General features: G+C 45.0%; 1 protein-coding gene across 1 annotated transcript; it reads right to left on the reverse strand.

The window, feature by feature from the left end:
* Window positions 1–249: 249 nt before the first annotated feature.
* On the reverse strand, window positions 250–10,517 carry ATP5PO (ATP synthase peripheral stalk subunit OSCP). The gene is given in 7 exon segments (NM_001044606.2): window positions 250–430; window positions 736–822; window positions 3,192–3,304; window positions 3,973–4,102; window positions 7,592–7,702; window positions 8,997–9,047; window positions 10,466–10,517. Coding segments are annotated over 7 exon segments (642 nt in total). The 5' UTR covers window positions 10,502–10,517; the 3' UTR covers window positions 250–316.
* Window positions 10,518–17,020: the final 6,503 nt, after the last annotated feature.

Raw genomic sequence — 17,020 nt, forward strand, 5'->3', positions numbered from 1 at the left:
GCTTAGCCCTTCCCCAGGCTCTGGCCTTTGAGACCAAGGAGATGAGGTAAGACCCGTTAAGTATTAATAGTGCCTGGAATAAATATTAGCTATTTTTCCTACGGGATACAAATTTCCATAAATTCCTGAGAATAATCTACACAAACTAAATTCCAAAGGGGCTTTCAACCTCTAAAGTAAGGGGATCCTGAAAGAAAGCCACACAAATAAGGCTCCCTTTCTATTTCAAAAGAGCACACACAGTATGTTCTGTTCAGGAAGCATTTTATTGTTGCTCCAAGTTTAAGAATTTTCATGGACAGAAAATCAACACTTTTTAAAAAATCTCCCGCATGGCTCTGCTCAGCTTCTGAATCTTGGTTTTTGCTGACATATCAACATATTTCTCTCCAATTCGGACAATCATTCCGCCCATGATTGATGGATCAACCTAGGAAAGGAAATGGGTTAGAAATGTGAAAACACACCGATGTTTCATTAATCAAAGAGAAAGATGAAAAACTGCTCTGCAAAGTCTACGTGTTACATAAAGTCTACGTGTGAGATGTTCTAATTACATTTAGAAAAAGACAGACGTTAAATTATGAATGGACTCAGTTATCAATTATGTTGAAAATAAATATGAAGGGTCTACTCCAGGCAAATCACGACACAATCACATCTAATTTCCACTTTCCACAGCCAATGTAAGTGTCACGTAACTTGAGGAAATGCTTCACATAATTAAAGACCTACCTTCACTTCCAACTTCAATATTTGGCCTTTACTTAGGAAGCTCTTCAGGACTGTTTTTAACTCTGTAAGAGTGGCTTCATCTAAAGGCTAAAAAAGGACAAAACCATCCTTTAAATTTGGATACAGCACAACAAAAACTTACACAGAAAGGAGAGCACACACATCCCTCTGCACACACCAGCGAGACGGGCCTGGTGAATTCCTGCGTGAAGGCCCGGGACCCGCCCTGGAGGTGCACTGTGACGGTCACTTGTCAGTGTGTCCGGGTGCAGGCAGGCCCTGCCTCCCAGCACACCTGGGTAGTTCCCTCTAGGATCAGAAGGTGCACCTACTGCCACTCCCTCCCCGGCACTAGCAGTACAACTGAGAAATGATGGGTTGGGGGGACCCAAAGTTTATAGCGCCGGGGGATACAGGGCTTAGCCCCTTTGAGGGCGGCTTGAGCCTATTATTTCTTTGGTGAAAAACTGCAATTTGAGCTGGTTCTATGATCTGTAAGTTCGAGGTGACCAGGCGCTCTGGCATGCCACTCTGCTCTGAGCTCCCCCTTGAGCCCGGCTTGGCTGGCTCCTGAAGTCACTACAGCTATGTAATCTGTTCACACAGAGCCAGGGCCCTGAGCACCCAGACTGCGTTCGCCCCTCTTGCCCCACCTTCTACTTCTGGATGAGAAGCACGGCACATGTTGTTGAAGGAGAGACTTTATACCCATCACAGATCCCACCTCCCCACCCACCCATCCTAGAGTCCCAAAGACAGCAAAGAACACCCACAGCTCTGCCAAGATCTGTCTCCTGGGGGTGGTAGGGAAAGCCGATCAGCATCCAATTAGTCATTTGCTGAGGCTCTGAGCTTAAGAGATCTTTGAAGTATGTCCCAGGCATTTTATTTTATTTTTTGCTTTTAAGGGCCGCACCTGAGACATATAGAAGTTCCCAGGCTAGGGGTCGAATTGAAGCTGCAGCTGCTGGCTTACACCACAGCCACAGCAATGTGGGATCTAAGCCTCGTCTGTGACCTATACCACAGCTCGTGGCAGCAACGCTGGATCCTTAACCCATAGTGAGGCCAGGGATCGAACCCGCAACCTCATGGATACTAGCTGGATTCATTTTGGCTGCGCAGTGACGGGAACTTCCCACGCCAGGCATTTTGCACCCCCACCTGTTTTAATCTGGACGCCTCTGGGAGGCTGAGTTATTGCTCCCATTTTACATGTGGGAGAACTGAGGTTCATAGCGGTTAAGAAAAACTCACCTAAGGTCCCACCAGCAAGTGAGGACTGGCACCAAGATTTGAAATCAGTCTGTTTCTAAAGTCTGGGCCCTTAATCATTAATCAAGGTGTGTTATTTTTTTTAACAGTGGAAACTTATTTACCCAGGAGTTTCAACGTCAAAGGCATGAGCATCAGCTGGTTCTAAAAAATTTTTACAAAAATAAGCACCCTTTAAAAAAAAATCATGTCCTTGCAATCACTGAGGAATGAGCTGCTGACCATCTGGCCAGGGAAGCCCTGTCTGAGCTCTCTGGTCAAGGAGAACCAGTGCAGGCAGGGTGGGCTCCGAAAGGCACCTGAGCTGTGATTCTCAGCCAGGCACCTGCTTTGGGGACACCAAGTATCGAACCACAAATGTACAAGCAAGTTCCATGGGCTGAAATGTCTCTTTGCAACTGTGCTCTTTGGGAGAGTTAGACCATCTCTTAAACAGCAGAAATATTAATTAATCCAGATGAGGTCAGGTGCTGCGTACCCCAGGTAAACCTACCTACCACATGCTCTGCTGATAATTAAGCCCCACGCGCTGTTCCCCACACTGACTGAACGGCAGGAGGAAGATGATACATAGCTAAGACAACAGCAACGGAAGTGGGGAGCTACTGCCGCTGAAGGAACCCCGACTTCTGAGAGATGCCTGTGTTCAAATCCTAGCTCCACCTTCTGGGACCTCGAGTAAGCAACTTACTTTCCCTGGGCTTCAGTCTCCTTGTTGGTAGAACAAGGATGATCACACTTCTGCTTCACAGGGACCTCTGGTATTAAGTAAGGGACCCAGCATGTGGTAGGTTTCCGTAAACGGTGGCTGTAATTACCGTCCACTTCAGCAGGACAACAAGATCGAAGGCCCATCCACGTAACCCTTCCCATCCACCACAAAAGCTTAGAAGCTCATTTCAGTAAACTACTCAGTTTGATATTTACAAAATAACTCAAACCTGTAATGCAATATAAACCAGTATTTCCCAACACATTCTGACCCAATCTCTAGTCCTTACGAATAATCACTGGTTGGGGAGGCCCCAAGAAGACACGTGCTGGCCCTTCTAAAGCAGAGGTTCCCAGAAGCTGGTATAAATCACCTTCCCCAATTTCTTGATTTTAGCTTTTTTCTTTTCCTACCAGATGTGACACCTGGAATGTCAAGACAAATGCGGCAGCAACAAGCTGTTACTCACAGATGCAGTGGTGACGGAACAAGGTACTTCTCCGCGGTGGACACTCATCATGGTAGAAAAGGCAGAAATGACGCCAGGGGTACTGCTCAAGCGACCGTTTTCAGCAAGCAAATCTGGGACAGTGAAGGATCTCACGTAAATCAAGCTATTCGTGAAGCATTACATTCACCTCAAAAGCAAACCTACATTTGTAGCCTCGACGTCATTTAAGACTGTGAATGGAGACGATGCAACTTGTTACTTAAAAGGAATATTCAACGGTAAAAAAATAAAAGACTGTACCAACAATCATTTAAATCTGTGAGAGGGTGTGTGTCTTACCCGCATCTGCAATAATTTCTTGATCACAGCTTGCAATCTGACCTTCAGGTTTATGCCTCAGATTTCAATGGCTACAAGGTCCCAAATTAACACACTGTCTGTAGTCACTATACACTCTCCTTGGCTCCTGAGGGATCATGGGATTTGAAAAGCAATCCGAAGGTACCAAGGAATGCAACTCTCTTCAAGGACAGAGGCCTAGCCACTGGCCACAAATCATTTTCTTGGTATGAACCCCACTGGTCTCCTCCACGGGTTGAAACTACTGATTACACACACGTGACTGCGAAGACATTTCACTTGGGGAGCTAGTTAAGACACAGACTCTGACTTAGCAGGTTGGGGTTAAGTCCAAGATGCTTCTCTGCCAAAAGGCGTGGGATGCTGGTGTTCCTGGTCCACGGACCAGTGTCAGCAGCAACATTTCCTGAGACTTCGGTAAAAAAGGTCTGATACTTACTGATCAGGTTGGACGTCAGGGGAGAAAACTTCTCCTTTGCTGTCATGTCGCTCAGGCTCTTGACTTTGACGGAACGCTTTACATAGGGATTCATAATAGAAGCAGCCACTTTGGGTTCCTTCAAGATTTGCTACAAGTACAAAAATAATTTCTTAAGACTCTTTAGGGTGTAAATGATCCTAGCTGCCACACACAAACTTCCTGATGAATCATCTAGTTCATGAATGAAATTAGCATTCTCAAAGCTAATTACGTGCTTTGCCTTGAGGAAGGTACCACACTTGATTTTACCCAGCATGTACTATTTCTTGAAGGTATTTAAAACTACTTTTAGGAAGCTTCTTAAATGTATTTCTGCTTCTCCAGAAAGATTATTAAAAAAGACTAAGTGGCCAAGATTCAATTCACCACACATTTGAATGTATCTGCCCCGGGTCAGCCTCTAGTTTTTTGGGTTTTTTTGTGTGTGTGTCTTTTTAGGGCTGCACCTGCAGCACATGGAGGTTCCCAGGCTAGGGGTCGAATTGGAGCTGTAGCCTCCGGCCTACACCACAGCCATAGCCACGAGGGATCCGAGCCGCGTCTGCGACCTACACCACAGCTCCCGGCAAGACTGGATCCTTAACCCACTGAACGAGGCCAGGGATCGAACCCTCAACCTCATGGTTCCTAAACGGATTCATTTCCACTGTGTCATGATAGGAACTCCAGCCTCTAGTTTTGCACACAGTAAGGATGCGAGCAAGGCCCACATTTGGGTGCAGACCTAACAAGATGCTCTGACTTCGGGAAGCCTCCCTGCCTCTCCCTTGCAGGGGGACTGCTCCGGCTCAGACCGATCTGCATTCTGTCTGGCCGCTCTCAGAGGCAGGCTCAGGAGAACCAACCCAGCACTGTGCCGGACGTCTGGTGCTTCCAGAGCAGCCTCAGTTAATCTGGGAGGGAACACGGACAAAAAACGGGAGTGCAGCCACCAGAGAGAGACCACTTTGTCTCGGTTATGTTACATCACAAATGTCTGGTCAGCGACCAAGGGCAGCGTCCAGCACTCTGCAGCCCTCACTGGCAGGCCAAGCGTCCAGCGAACCAAGAACTGCTGCCATCTGGGCAACTCGCAGTAACAAACCTCTGTCAGCCTTTCCCTTACTCTAACCCTCTCCCAGGTTCCACAGCTGCACAATTTCTGTCTCTGATCCGAGCGACTAGTCCACTCTGCTATCTAATGCTAAAACCTCAACTTGAATGGCCTCAAAGAAACATTAACTACTGGCTTATAAAAACTACAAATGGTCTGGAGTTGGAGTCATCCAGTTTTTCAGTTTTTCTTTCTTTCTTTCTTTTTGCTTTTTAGGGCTGCACCTGCAGCATATGGAGATTCCCAGGCTAGGGGTCAAATCGGAGCTGTAGCCACTGGCCTACACCAGAGCCACAGCAATGTGGGATCCAAGCTGTGTCTTCCACCTACACCACAGCTCACGGCAATGATGGATCCTTAACCCACTGAGAGAGGCCAAGGGTTGAACCGGCAACCTCAGGGTTCCTAGTCAGACTCGTTTCCGCTGAGCCACAACAGCAATTCCAGTTTTTCATATTTCTTATCTGTTTCTGTTGCATCATTCAATGGGCAGTAAGTGACATCTGTGTAGCATCATATTTTCCTCTCAATGCCAGAAAATGGCTGATTTTCATTCATAAAGGGTCTTAAGGTGGGAGTTCCCTGCTGGTCTAGTGGTCAGGAGTGGGTGTTTTCACCGCTGCAGCCTGGATTCAGTCCCTGGTCTGGGAACGGAGCTCCCACATCAAGCTGCTGCACGCCATGGCCAAAAAAAGTCTTAAGGTAACTGCCTCCTTTGCATGTCTCCCGGTCTTAACTGACCTGAGGTTTTAATCAAACCCCACTCTAATGTCCACAACCCAGGTCAGCCTCTCCTTTGTAAACACCAATGTTCAATTTAAAGTGGGTAAGTGACAAGCAGCAGGCAGTAATCGTCACCTCCAAAAAAAAGCCTGTGTGTGATCCTGTCTGCTCTTGCTACCCCTCCCCCAAGTGTCCCCAACAGCAGGGCTGTTGGCTGTGAGCATCCTGACAGCTGATCGCACCAACTTAGATCAGGAGTGTTATCTGCAGAGATAACTGGATGAAAGGAGTTAAGATTATTGTCTGTTAGGTCAAAAGTTCCAATAAAAGCTCAAAATGAAAAAATGAACAATATATATAAGTACTGTACTATACAATTAGCCTGGGAAGCTTTCTTCCCCTTCTAATAACTTAATAAAAAAGTCTTTAGAAATAACTTGATAAAAATTACAAGAAACTCTCTCTCTCTTTTTTTTTTTTTTCTTTTTAGGGCTGTACCTGCATATGGAAGTTCCCAGGCTAGGGGTGGAATTGAAGCCATAGCTGCTGGCCTACACCACAGCCGCAGCAGCAATGTCAGATCTGAGCTTTGTCTGTTACCTGTGCTTTAGCTCATAATGCCAGATCCTTTAACCCACTGAGCACGGCCAGGGATCGAACCTGCATCCTCATGGATATTAGTTGGGTTCTTAACCTGCTGAGCCACGATGGGAACACCTACAAGAAATTCTTAAAACATAAAATCAAGAAGAGAGCGTAACTGCCTCTGGAGAGAGTATATACCAGCTGTGTCTCCTCCCCGAATGCACACCATAGTGCCTTAGGTGGATCTGGAGAGGGAAAGGAGCTGGGGAAGGAACAATGTGTGTAGCACCTTGTTAACCAGAAAACTCGGGGAGGGTGTTCCCGTTGTGGCAGGGTGGAAACAAATCCGACGAGTAACCATGAGGTTGCGGGTTCAATCCCTGGCCTCGCTCAGCGGGTGAGAATCCAGTGTTGCTGTGGCTGTGGAGGAGGCCAGCAGCTTCACCTCTGATTCAACCCTGAGCCTGGGAACCTCCATACGTGGTGGGTGTGGCCCTAACAAAAAGCAAAAAACAAAACAAAACCTTTGGGGAAACTGCAGTGAAGAATCTCCTTAGCCACACCCAGGCTTTTAGAAATTTAGTTCATTTGCTCCTCTCTTCATTTCCCCTGTAGCCTCACGGCCGTTCTCTGTCGGTTCTCTCTAGTCATCGTGAAGCTCATGCACCTGGACCAGTTTTGCTGGCCAATACATCCGCTCCTTCTCCCCTCGCAGTTTGGGAACAAAGTAACACATGAAACGGAGGTAAAAGCTTCATAAGGAAAATAAATTCCCAGTAAAACACTATCGTGATATCCTCTAGACTACTTTGGAAATACCTGGAGTACGAGCATAGTTTTTCAGGGTGACTTTTCAATTCTCTTTTGAAATGGCAATGGTTCTTATATTACCATCTTAAATTTGGATTTTCTATTTCTATTTCTTCTCTTAGCTCGAAATCGTGGTTCCTAACATTAACATCCTTATATGTATTTGTCTGTATCTATTATACAATAGGCTCAAAGCAACAGTATCCAGTACTATTACTATCAACATGATTGCCGAAAATAAGTTTTTTTCTTTATTTGCAACTCTTTCTCTCTTAGAACACACCTCATTAGGGATACAGAGTCAAACATCTAAGGAAAAAATAGACAATGAGAACTTAATAAGTGAGGAACAGGAAAGCTACTTACTGCTACTCTCAACAATTCTTTTTCCACTTGTTCCAGTTTATTCTGTTTAGATGCAGCAGAATAAAGAGCAGTGGCATAGCGACCTTCGATACCATATATCTGAACAGGTGGCTTTACAAAACAGGGTGGAGTGGGGGAGGAAAAGAAAAGAAAAATCAGTTAAGACTATATTATACTGTCGATAGCAGAATGAAATACTTACAATTTAAAAATACACTTTTATACCACAAAACAGTTTAAATATGTCATCAAAGAGGTACCTTGCATGACAATTCTCAAACAAATCAGGGATGTTTTTTGGCTGGGCTACTCAATCTGTGAGCTTCCAAATCCTCATCTTAAAACCAGGGCTTAGGAAACATGGCATGTCAAGGCCCTTCCCACTCTACCTATAATTTCATTATATTAATTTTGAGATGAGCTTAGAATTCCTTGGAACGCAATAATGATTCAGTTCCAATTTGGGGAGGTTTTAAACACTGATAAAAGGCAGTTCTGAATACGTGAGAACCAGGAAAACGGTGTTTATGAAACATGCAAGCACACCTTTATACATTTCCTAGCAAGACTATCAATTCCCTCACTGAGCTTCCCCATCCAGGTTCAGTTTAATGGAGCCCAAGAGCAATTTACTCTGTGCCTAATGCTAAAATTAATTTTTACAGTGAATTGTAGGCTTTTTATTTTTTGTATTTTTGGTTTTTTAGGCTGCACTCGCAGCATATAGTGGTTCCTACGCTAGGGGTCAAATTGGAGCTATAGCTGCTGGCCTATGCCACAGTCACAGCAACGTGGGATCCAAGCCACATCTGTGACCTACACCATCGCTCACAGCAACACTGGATCCCCGACCCACTGAGTGAGGCCAGGGATCACACCCGCATCCTCATGGATACTAGTCAAATTCGTTTCTGCTGCGCCCCAACAGGAAACTCCTGAATTTAAAACCACACTACCATCAAGTATGACTACATATGCTGAGTGGTACTGTAGTACGATTATAGTGGAAAAGCTTAGGCTCTGAGAGAGATTTCGTTTCGGTCCAGCTCTAAGACTAAGCTGAATAACTTTGGGAAAGTCTTCCCAAACGCTGTTTCTTCTTTGGCAAAGATGGGAAAACTAGCTACTTCCCACCACTGTTATGGGGTTTTAAGAAATTCCCATAATTAAAAGTTATGTGTGGGCCTGTCGCACAGTAGGCCTTCAACATTACATTGTTCCCTAGCCCCTCATGTTTTGGGAACCACAACACATGTGTTTTGTTCCCTAACACATCATGTTTTGGGAACCGCAAATCATGCAGAAAGGTTCAAGTCGGAATGATACAGAATCCATGCCCTACATGTATTGGTGTCTGACTCACACACATTCATCTGCTTTATAATCACAAAATAAGGTGACATACCCTCACAAGCTTGGCAAATGGCCTGACCACAGATGTACTGAAGCATCGCACCTTAGCAACGAAAAGAGAAAGGAGATCAAATGAGATTACTTCAAGGATTTTTGCACTTAAACCAAAAGTAAAAAACAGTAAGTATGACATTTAAATGATTCGTTTCTTTCTTTTTAGGGCTGCACCTGCAGCATATGGAAGTTCCCAGGCTAGGGGTCAAACTGGAGCTATAGCTGCTGGCCTACACCACAGCCACAGCAACACCAGATCTGAGCTGGGTCTGCCACCTACACCACAGCTCACGGCAACGTCAGATCCCCGACCCACTGAGTGAGGCCAGGGATGCAGCCTGCATCCTCATGGATACTAGCCAGATTCGCTTCTGCTGCACCACAACGGCAACTCCTAAATGATTCGTTTCTTGTGTTTCTTTGTATCATCACAGATTACACGAGGGTGGGCTGTTCTTTTTTGCCTAGGAGTAAATTTCCCCACTGAGAATCATCCCAGCAGCTTGGGAAACTGCAGGCCCACTCACTTCCTAGTTTACTAAAACAGGCTGAGGCTAGCACACCAGTATCAGAGAGAAGAAACCAAATTTAATGAAACACGCTGTTCCAAAAAATTTAATGCGATTTTTGGCATTTATATTACTACCCTTGGGCGTGGTTTTAATAAAAAGTGGGAGGATTCCAGGAATGATTTGCAAGAGATGTACCTTCTTAGACTCGAACTGCTATCTGAAAATAAAGATGAATTCTTTGGGTTACCCAGCAGTCTGTTGTGAGAACAGATCCCAGTATCTTGCAGATACTACCTTGAGATTGTTGAGACAGTATCACCTTGTCTATCAAGAGTTGGAATTAGTAATTTAAAAAGCACCTGCAAGGGCACAGGTCACCTTCAAGTAATCCCGGCTCTGGAATGTACTCGAAAGGTTGTGAGGATTAACAGACCGTAACACTTAGGAAACCTTACGGAAGCTATACGTAAGGAATCATGCAGTATGAAGAGCACGAATTTTCTTTCAAACTCTATCTTCTGTGGGTTCGAATCTCAGCTCTACCCCTTATTCGCTCAGCAGCCAAGGACGAGTCATTTAAACTTTTCGGTCTCATTTTCTTTATAAAAAGGTGGAATGTGTTTCACAAATATTCCTTAGCATTACTGATGACCCCTACGACAAAGGTGGAGCCCCCTTCTCCTGTGCCCCTCAAAGCAGCTACTTTCGAGGGGTGTGCTCTGAGGACACCAAAGGCAGACATGCGCAGCCCCGCGCCCACCGCCCTGCGCGCATCCCGGGGGGAAGCCGGGCCGTCCGGCTGCCTGCTGTCGCCCCCGCTCTCCTGGCCCCACGACCTTGAACGGCAGCCACGCTCCCCCAACTGTGGCCTCAAACCGTAGCGCTTAGAGGCCTGGTATGGGTCACCCCAGGAGGGTTCCTTCCGCTGGCTTTCAACACCGCCATTCTCTCTCACCTGCCGGGAAAGCCCGGACACTGCTTGGGAGGCCATCTTCTCCTGGGAGGCTGTAGGTCAAACCCTACTTGGCGAGAGAGAACGAGAGCGCATGCGTGCGTCAGCGTAGTCGCTCGGCTTGCTGGGAAATGTAGGCGTAGGTCGTCAAATCGCATGCGCAGGAATCTTCCTCAGGCTGGGAGCTGTAGTCCTTAGGAGCGGGTGGTCAGGGCGGAACCTACAGGGCTGGGGGTGGGACTAGTGGGTTTGGGTCAGCCCCTGGAAATGAAGTGTTTACGTTACTAACTGGCCTTTACTGTAGGATGGATGTATTGCCACTAGTTTTAAATTTCCATTGGGATAAGTACGGTGACATTTATTCCATGTCACCTTCGTCGCTAGCATCATTAGCGTGTTTACACTTTCTTACCCAAAGGGTATATCGAGCGTAGATCCGCGCACTGTGGATACCCCCACCCCCACCCCGGAAACCTGGGCCTTATAGCTCTAGCAGGGGACATTTTGTGCCCAGTACCTCTGTCCCATCTTCGCCCCATCTCACTTGAGTACAGCATTGACCTCTTGGTTTGTGCAGGCACGTGAGGGTCTGCTGTTTAAATACATCCTTCTGAGTAGAGCAGAGTGATTATCTGAGAATCAGACCTAAAAATAGAACTGGGGTTTGAGCAAGTGTGACATTGAAACTGAGAACCCCAAACTAGCTCTGGTTAGTTTCTCTGCATTTATATTATTATTATTACTTTTTGGTATTTTTAGGGCCGCACCCCCTGCATATTGGAGGTTATGGAGGTTCCCAGGCTAGGGGTCTGATGGGAGCTGTAGCCGCTGGTCTAGCCACAGCCACGCCATATCTGTCAGATCTCAGCAGCGTCCACAATCTACGCCACAGTTTAGGGCAACGCTGGATTCTTAACTCACTGAGCGAAGCCAGGCATCAAACCTGCATCTTCATGAATATTAGTCAGATTGGTTTCCCCTGAGCCACAGGGGGCGGGGGCGGGGGCGGGGGGGGGGCGACTCCTCTCTGCATTTATAAAAACAACCTCTTTACACCCCATTTCCCCCTAAACAGAACTTACTCTAATTTTCTCTTCTATAGGGTTGGAATTCCCTAGTTGCAGTAATGGAGTTCTATAGTCAATTAAAAAGTGTTTTTCTACTCAGATCTATTACAGGAAAACAGATGAAGTCATTAATTTACTTTTTGAGTGCAGTTCTCTTTTTTCTTGCCTTTTTTGGGGGGGGGGGTGCTCACCTGCAGCATATGGAAGTTCCCAGGCTAGGGATTGAATGGGAGATGTAGCTGCTGGCCTACACCACAGCCACAGCAAAGCCGAGTCTGCGACCTACAGCACAGCCCACGGTAGTGGTGGATCCTGACGCACTGTGCAGGGCCAGGAATCCAACTGAGTCCTCATGGATACTAGTGGGGTTTGTTACCGCTGAGCCACAACGGGAACATTTGAGTGCAGTTTTCTCATCCTTACAAAAAACTTGTTAAAAGGCAGAATCTATTTTTCTGGAATGTTATTGCCCTCTTTTCTACCACCCATAAGCAGCTGTTGTCAATATTTGGTACGTTATCTCCCATTACTTTTTCAGATAGTGGCCTGGTCTACCCAGTCTTGAATCCCAGTCCTTTCATTGACCTTGGCACAACTATATAACTTTTCTGTGCTTCAGTTTTCTTATCTATAAAGTGGTTATTATAATAGCACCTACCTTACAGGGTGTTAGGGAAAATAAACAAATTATACATACAAATGTACATACACATATATATATTTAGCATTCAGAGCAATTGTCTGACAGGCTGGTAGTCACTAATGTTCTTTATTTTGTGTTTGTTTTTATTACATATACAGATTCGCAATCTACATAATTTAGTGTCTTGCCTTTTTCCTTAATACAAGAAAAAAGATACTAAATTATATGTGGATTGTAAATATACGCTTACAATATAATATAAGCATGTTTCCAAGTGATAAAATGATCATAAACATAATTTTAATATTGCAGAATAACCCATCAAGTAGATATTCTATAACTTGATCATTCAATGATTTTTGAACATAAACGGTTGCTTTTTTCCCCGTTTAAAACAATGCTGCATCTCCAGAGCATCTTTAGACACAAACTTTTTTCTTCCCACCTAGGATAACTTCCAAATAGATTTCCAGGGCTGGCAGAACTTGGCGAGAAGGTATGAACACTTTAAAAGTCTTTGATGAATAAGCTCATGCTCTTTTCCTTTTTTTTTTTTTTTTTTTTTTTTTTTTTTTTTTGCTTTTTTAGGGCTGTACCCCTGGCGTATGGAAGTTCCCAGGCTAGAGGTCGAACCAGAGCTACAGCTGCTGGCCTACGCCAGAGCCACAGCAATGCAGGATCCAAGCCGTGTCTCTGACCTACACCACAGCTCAGGGCAACGCTGGATCCTTAACTCTCTGAGCAAGGCCAGGGATGGAACCTGCAACACCGTGGTTACTAGTCAGATTCGTTTCTGCTGCACCACAAGGGGAACTCTGCCAATGGCATTATTTTGTTCCTTTTTAGAGGCCGTGCTCTTTTCAAAACTTTTAACCAATTTACACTTTCACTAGCAGCACATAAAACCCTTGTTTTACTTCCCTCTCCAAACTCTTTTCAGAGACCGTTTTCAGTTAGTCTAAATGGAAAGTATATTCATTAGGCAACACATTTTATTGAGCAGCTAGTATGTGCAGGCAGCTCTTCTGTGCCCTGGAGGTACAGCAGGGTGCAAGACAAAGTTCTTGCTTTCACAGACCTTATATTCTATGTGCAACCAAACCACAAATCCTATGTTTCCTAATGTGTGTGTCTTATTAGATGTACTTCAAGTAGAAAGTTCTGGGGCCAGATAGTCTTGGAAGACTCTAGACCATTGCTTGGAAAATTAATTATATAAGTAAGCTGTGAGGTTGCATAGCAGCAGGGAGATTTCTTCTATTTCTTTTGTATTTACCCCTATCTCACTGCAGCCCCTTGCCTATTGCCAAAATAGTAGTTTGTGGTCCTTTGCATTTTGGAGTTTACCGAGTAGTTACACGTGTATGGTTTCATTTCTATTTTGAGTCTCAGGAAAACTCTCAGCTGTGGGTGGTCTAGAACACCCCTACTTTACAGGTGCTGAAACTTCTTGGGTCCTATTTAGGCAGCTCATCTAGGAAACAGCAGTTTTGAGTTCTAGGACTTCTGCGTATGGGATTTTAATGCCAGTGTCTGCTGCTTACATCATGGTGATTTGCACAAATGGAGAAACACAGAAGTGGCTCTCTGATGCCCAACACTTCTGTAGTCAAGCCTGCCTTCTCCTGGGTGTCTGTGGAAATCTCACAGCAGGAAAAGCCCAGCCATGACTGGCCAGGGCCTCAGAGGCAAAGCTACAAGGGACCATTCTGGCAGAAATTTCCCAGATATGGGACTGTCACACCTTCTGCTATGCAAGAATAGAGACTTTGGGAGGAGAAAAAGAACTTTGTCCTATAGCAGAGGCGAAAAGGCTTAGCACTTTACTTTTATAATGTCTTCCCCCTGTACACACTGAAATTGTTTTACAAATAGTTATTTTAACAACTGAGGCTAATAGAATCAAAGGGACATGCCCAAGGCCACAGTCCAGGGCCACAGTGATAGCAAAATCCAGACATCAAATTTTGGCTTTTTGGTTTTATGCTGACTTTCAATGCAAAATAAATATTTCTCAGGGTTTTATTTTCTCTGCAAAGGCACCATATGCTGGCATGGAAAACAGCAGCTTTGTGTCATGAGGTCTCCACTGCACATGTTTGATATGGAGTGATTTTCCTCTTGAGCCAGAAAGAATCTTCCAAAACTCAGAAATCTAGATGAAGTGTAATGTGCAAAATGTTTGCTGCGCTTACTTTAAAACAGCAAAATACTGGGGAAAAAAAATGAACAGAAGACAATGGTTTTTATTTTATTCTTATTTATTTATTTATTTAAATAAAAAAATAAAAAGCAGCCTTTTTTTTAGGGCTGCTTTTTTTGCCTTTTCTAGGGCTGCTTCCCGCGGCATATGGAGGTTCCCAGGCTAGGGGTCTAATTGGAGCCATAGCCACCGGCCTAAGCCACAGCCACAGCAACACGAGATCCGAGCTGCATCTGTGACCTACACCACAGCTCATGGCAATGCCAGATTCTTAACCCACTGAGCAAGGCCAGGGATCGAACCCGAAACCTCGCAGTTCCTAGTCGGATTCATTAACCACTGCGCCACGACAGGAACCCCAAGACAATAGTTTTTAAAATAGAGCATCGTGCAGCCACAACCATGAGGTTTTTTTTTTTTAATTTTAAATATTTTTGCTTTGGTTTATTTTTATTTTTTGCTTTTTAGCAGCATATGGAAGTTCCCAGGGTAGGGATGGAATTGGAGCTACATCTGCCAGCCACAGCAACACTGGATCCAAGCTGCGTCTGCGACCTACACCACAGCTCATGGCAGTGCTGGATCCTTAACCCACTGAGCGAGGCCAGGGATTGAACCTGTGTCCTCATGGATACCAGTTGGGTTTGTTACCACTGAGCCACAACAGGAACTCCTAAATTTTTTAAAAAAGTTTTATTGAAGTATAGTTGATTTCCAAGGCTGTGATAACCTCTGCTGCACAACAAAGTGACCCAGTCATCCTTATACACATATCCATTCTCTCTCAGATGCTTTCCCCAAATAGGTCATCACAGAATACTGGGTAGAGTTCTCTGTATGATACAGCAGGACGGTGAGATTTTCAAAAAGCATTTAGTGACATAGAAAAATATTTAATGACACGAGGAAAAAATTACAAACTACATTCTGGATTTTTCTATAATGAGCATGTGCTGCTACCATAATCAGAAGAAATTAAAAACGGGTATGCCATGACCCTGCCATGTAACTATGTGCCAGTCTAATAAAGGAGAGATCCAGCCACTCTAAATTCCTTCCTTTCTTCCTTCCTTCCTTCCTTCCTTCCTTCCTTCCTTCCGTCTTTTTAGGGCCATACCTGTGGCACATGGAGGTTCTCAGGCTAGAGGTCAAATTGGAGCTGTAGCCGCCAGGGTACAACACGATCACAGCAACACGGGATCTGAGCCACGTCTGTGACCTTCACCACAGCTCATGGCAATGCCAGATCCTTAACCCACTGAGTGAGGCCAGGGATTGAACCTGAGTCCTCATGGATGCTAGTCAGGTTCATTAGCTGCTGAGCTATGATGGGAACACCCAGCCACTCTAATTTCTGATGACACCCAGCTTCTGACATGGAGAGGGATGCTTCTCAGGTGTTCCATGAAGGACCAGGCTCCAAAGGTGGACAAAGAACAAAGTTTTCTTCCCAAGTTTAGCTTCAACTAGATCCCACCAGCCTAGGGACCATTTTCTTGAGTTTTGCAAAAGACACACTAAGGATGGTCTTTTCAGAGCAAAGGGTGTTCAGATTTTCCTCAAGCATTTTGTTACAGGACCTGGGAAATGTTTGCATTATTCATATGTATTTATCTTCAAGTGAATTTTGCATCAATTTCCTCTTTTATTTCAGCTCTTTTCTCCTCCAAGTTTATATTGAGAACAGTACATGGATTGATTGATTATTTATTTATTTATTTATCTTTTTAGGGATGCACCCACGGCATATGGAGGCTCCCAGGCTAGGGGTTGAACAGCAGCCGCTGGCCTACGCCACAGCCACAGCAACGCAGGATCCGAGCCAAGTCTGCAACCTACACTACAGCTCACCGGCAACGCCAGATCCTTAATCCACTGAGCAAGGCCAGGGATTGAACCTATGACCTCTTGGATGCTAGTCAGATTCGTTAACCGCTGAGCCACAACGGGAGCTCCCTGTACATGGATCCTTTAGAGCAGACCAGAGCCACTTGCTGTCTTGGGGACCCAGGCTGACAACCCTGATGTAGAAAGTCACATGTAGCTAGTCTTTCCATTTAAACCTTAAGTGTGGGAAAATGAAATGACACTAGAATGAATCAATTTGAGTTCTCTGAATATTCTCATGGGTTCTGTACATTGTGTGTATTTTATTTATTTATTTATTTTTTGCTTTTTAGGGCCGCACGTGCAGCATATGGACGTTCCCAGGCTAGGGGTCTAATTGGAGGTGCAGCTGCCGGCCTACACCACAGCTGCAGCAATGCAAGATCTGAGCTGCGTCTGTGACCTACACCACAGCTCACGGTCACGCCAGATCCTTAACCCACTGACCAGGGATCAAACCTGCAACCTCATGGTTCCTAGTCAGATTCGTTTCTGCTGCGCCATGGTGGGAACTCCTGTATTCTCTTTAGAGTATAGAGCATAACAAAATTGCCTTTCAGTAATCTTTGGTAAATGGGGATAATATTAGATTTGATGAATAAAAAGAGAAAAAGAGAGGGGAAAAGAAGGGAAAAAATGACTGGCATCTTTCTACACGTGTCTATGGCATTACAGAGGGTGTCAGGGCAGTCCTGCCCCTCAGCAGGAACTGGGCTGGAACTGATCTGGCTTTGCACAAGAAAGAGGATTGAAGAAAA

The sequence above is a fragment of the Sus scrofa genome, chromosome 13 (genome assembly GCF_054392235.1).
Source record: "Sus scrofa isolate SSC_HxYL_T2T_F1_AM1 chromosome 13, Sscrofa_HxYL_maternal_Yorkshire_Landrace_v2.0, whole genome shotgun sequence".
NCBI classification, from domain to species: Eukaryota; Metazoa; Chordata; class Mammalia; order Artiodactyla; family Suidae; genus Sus; species Sus scrofa.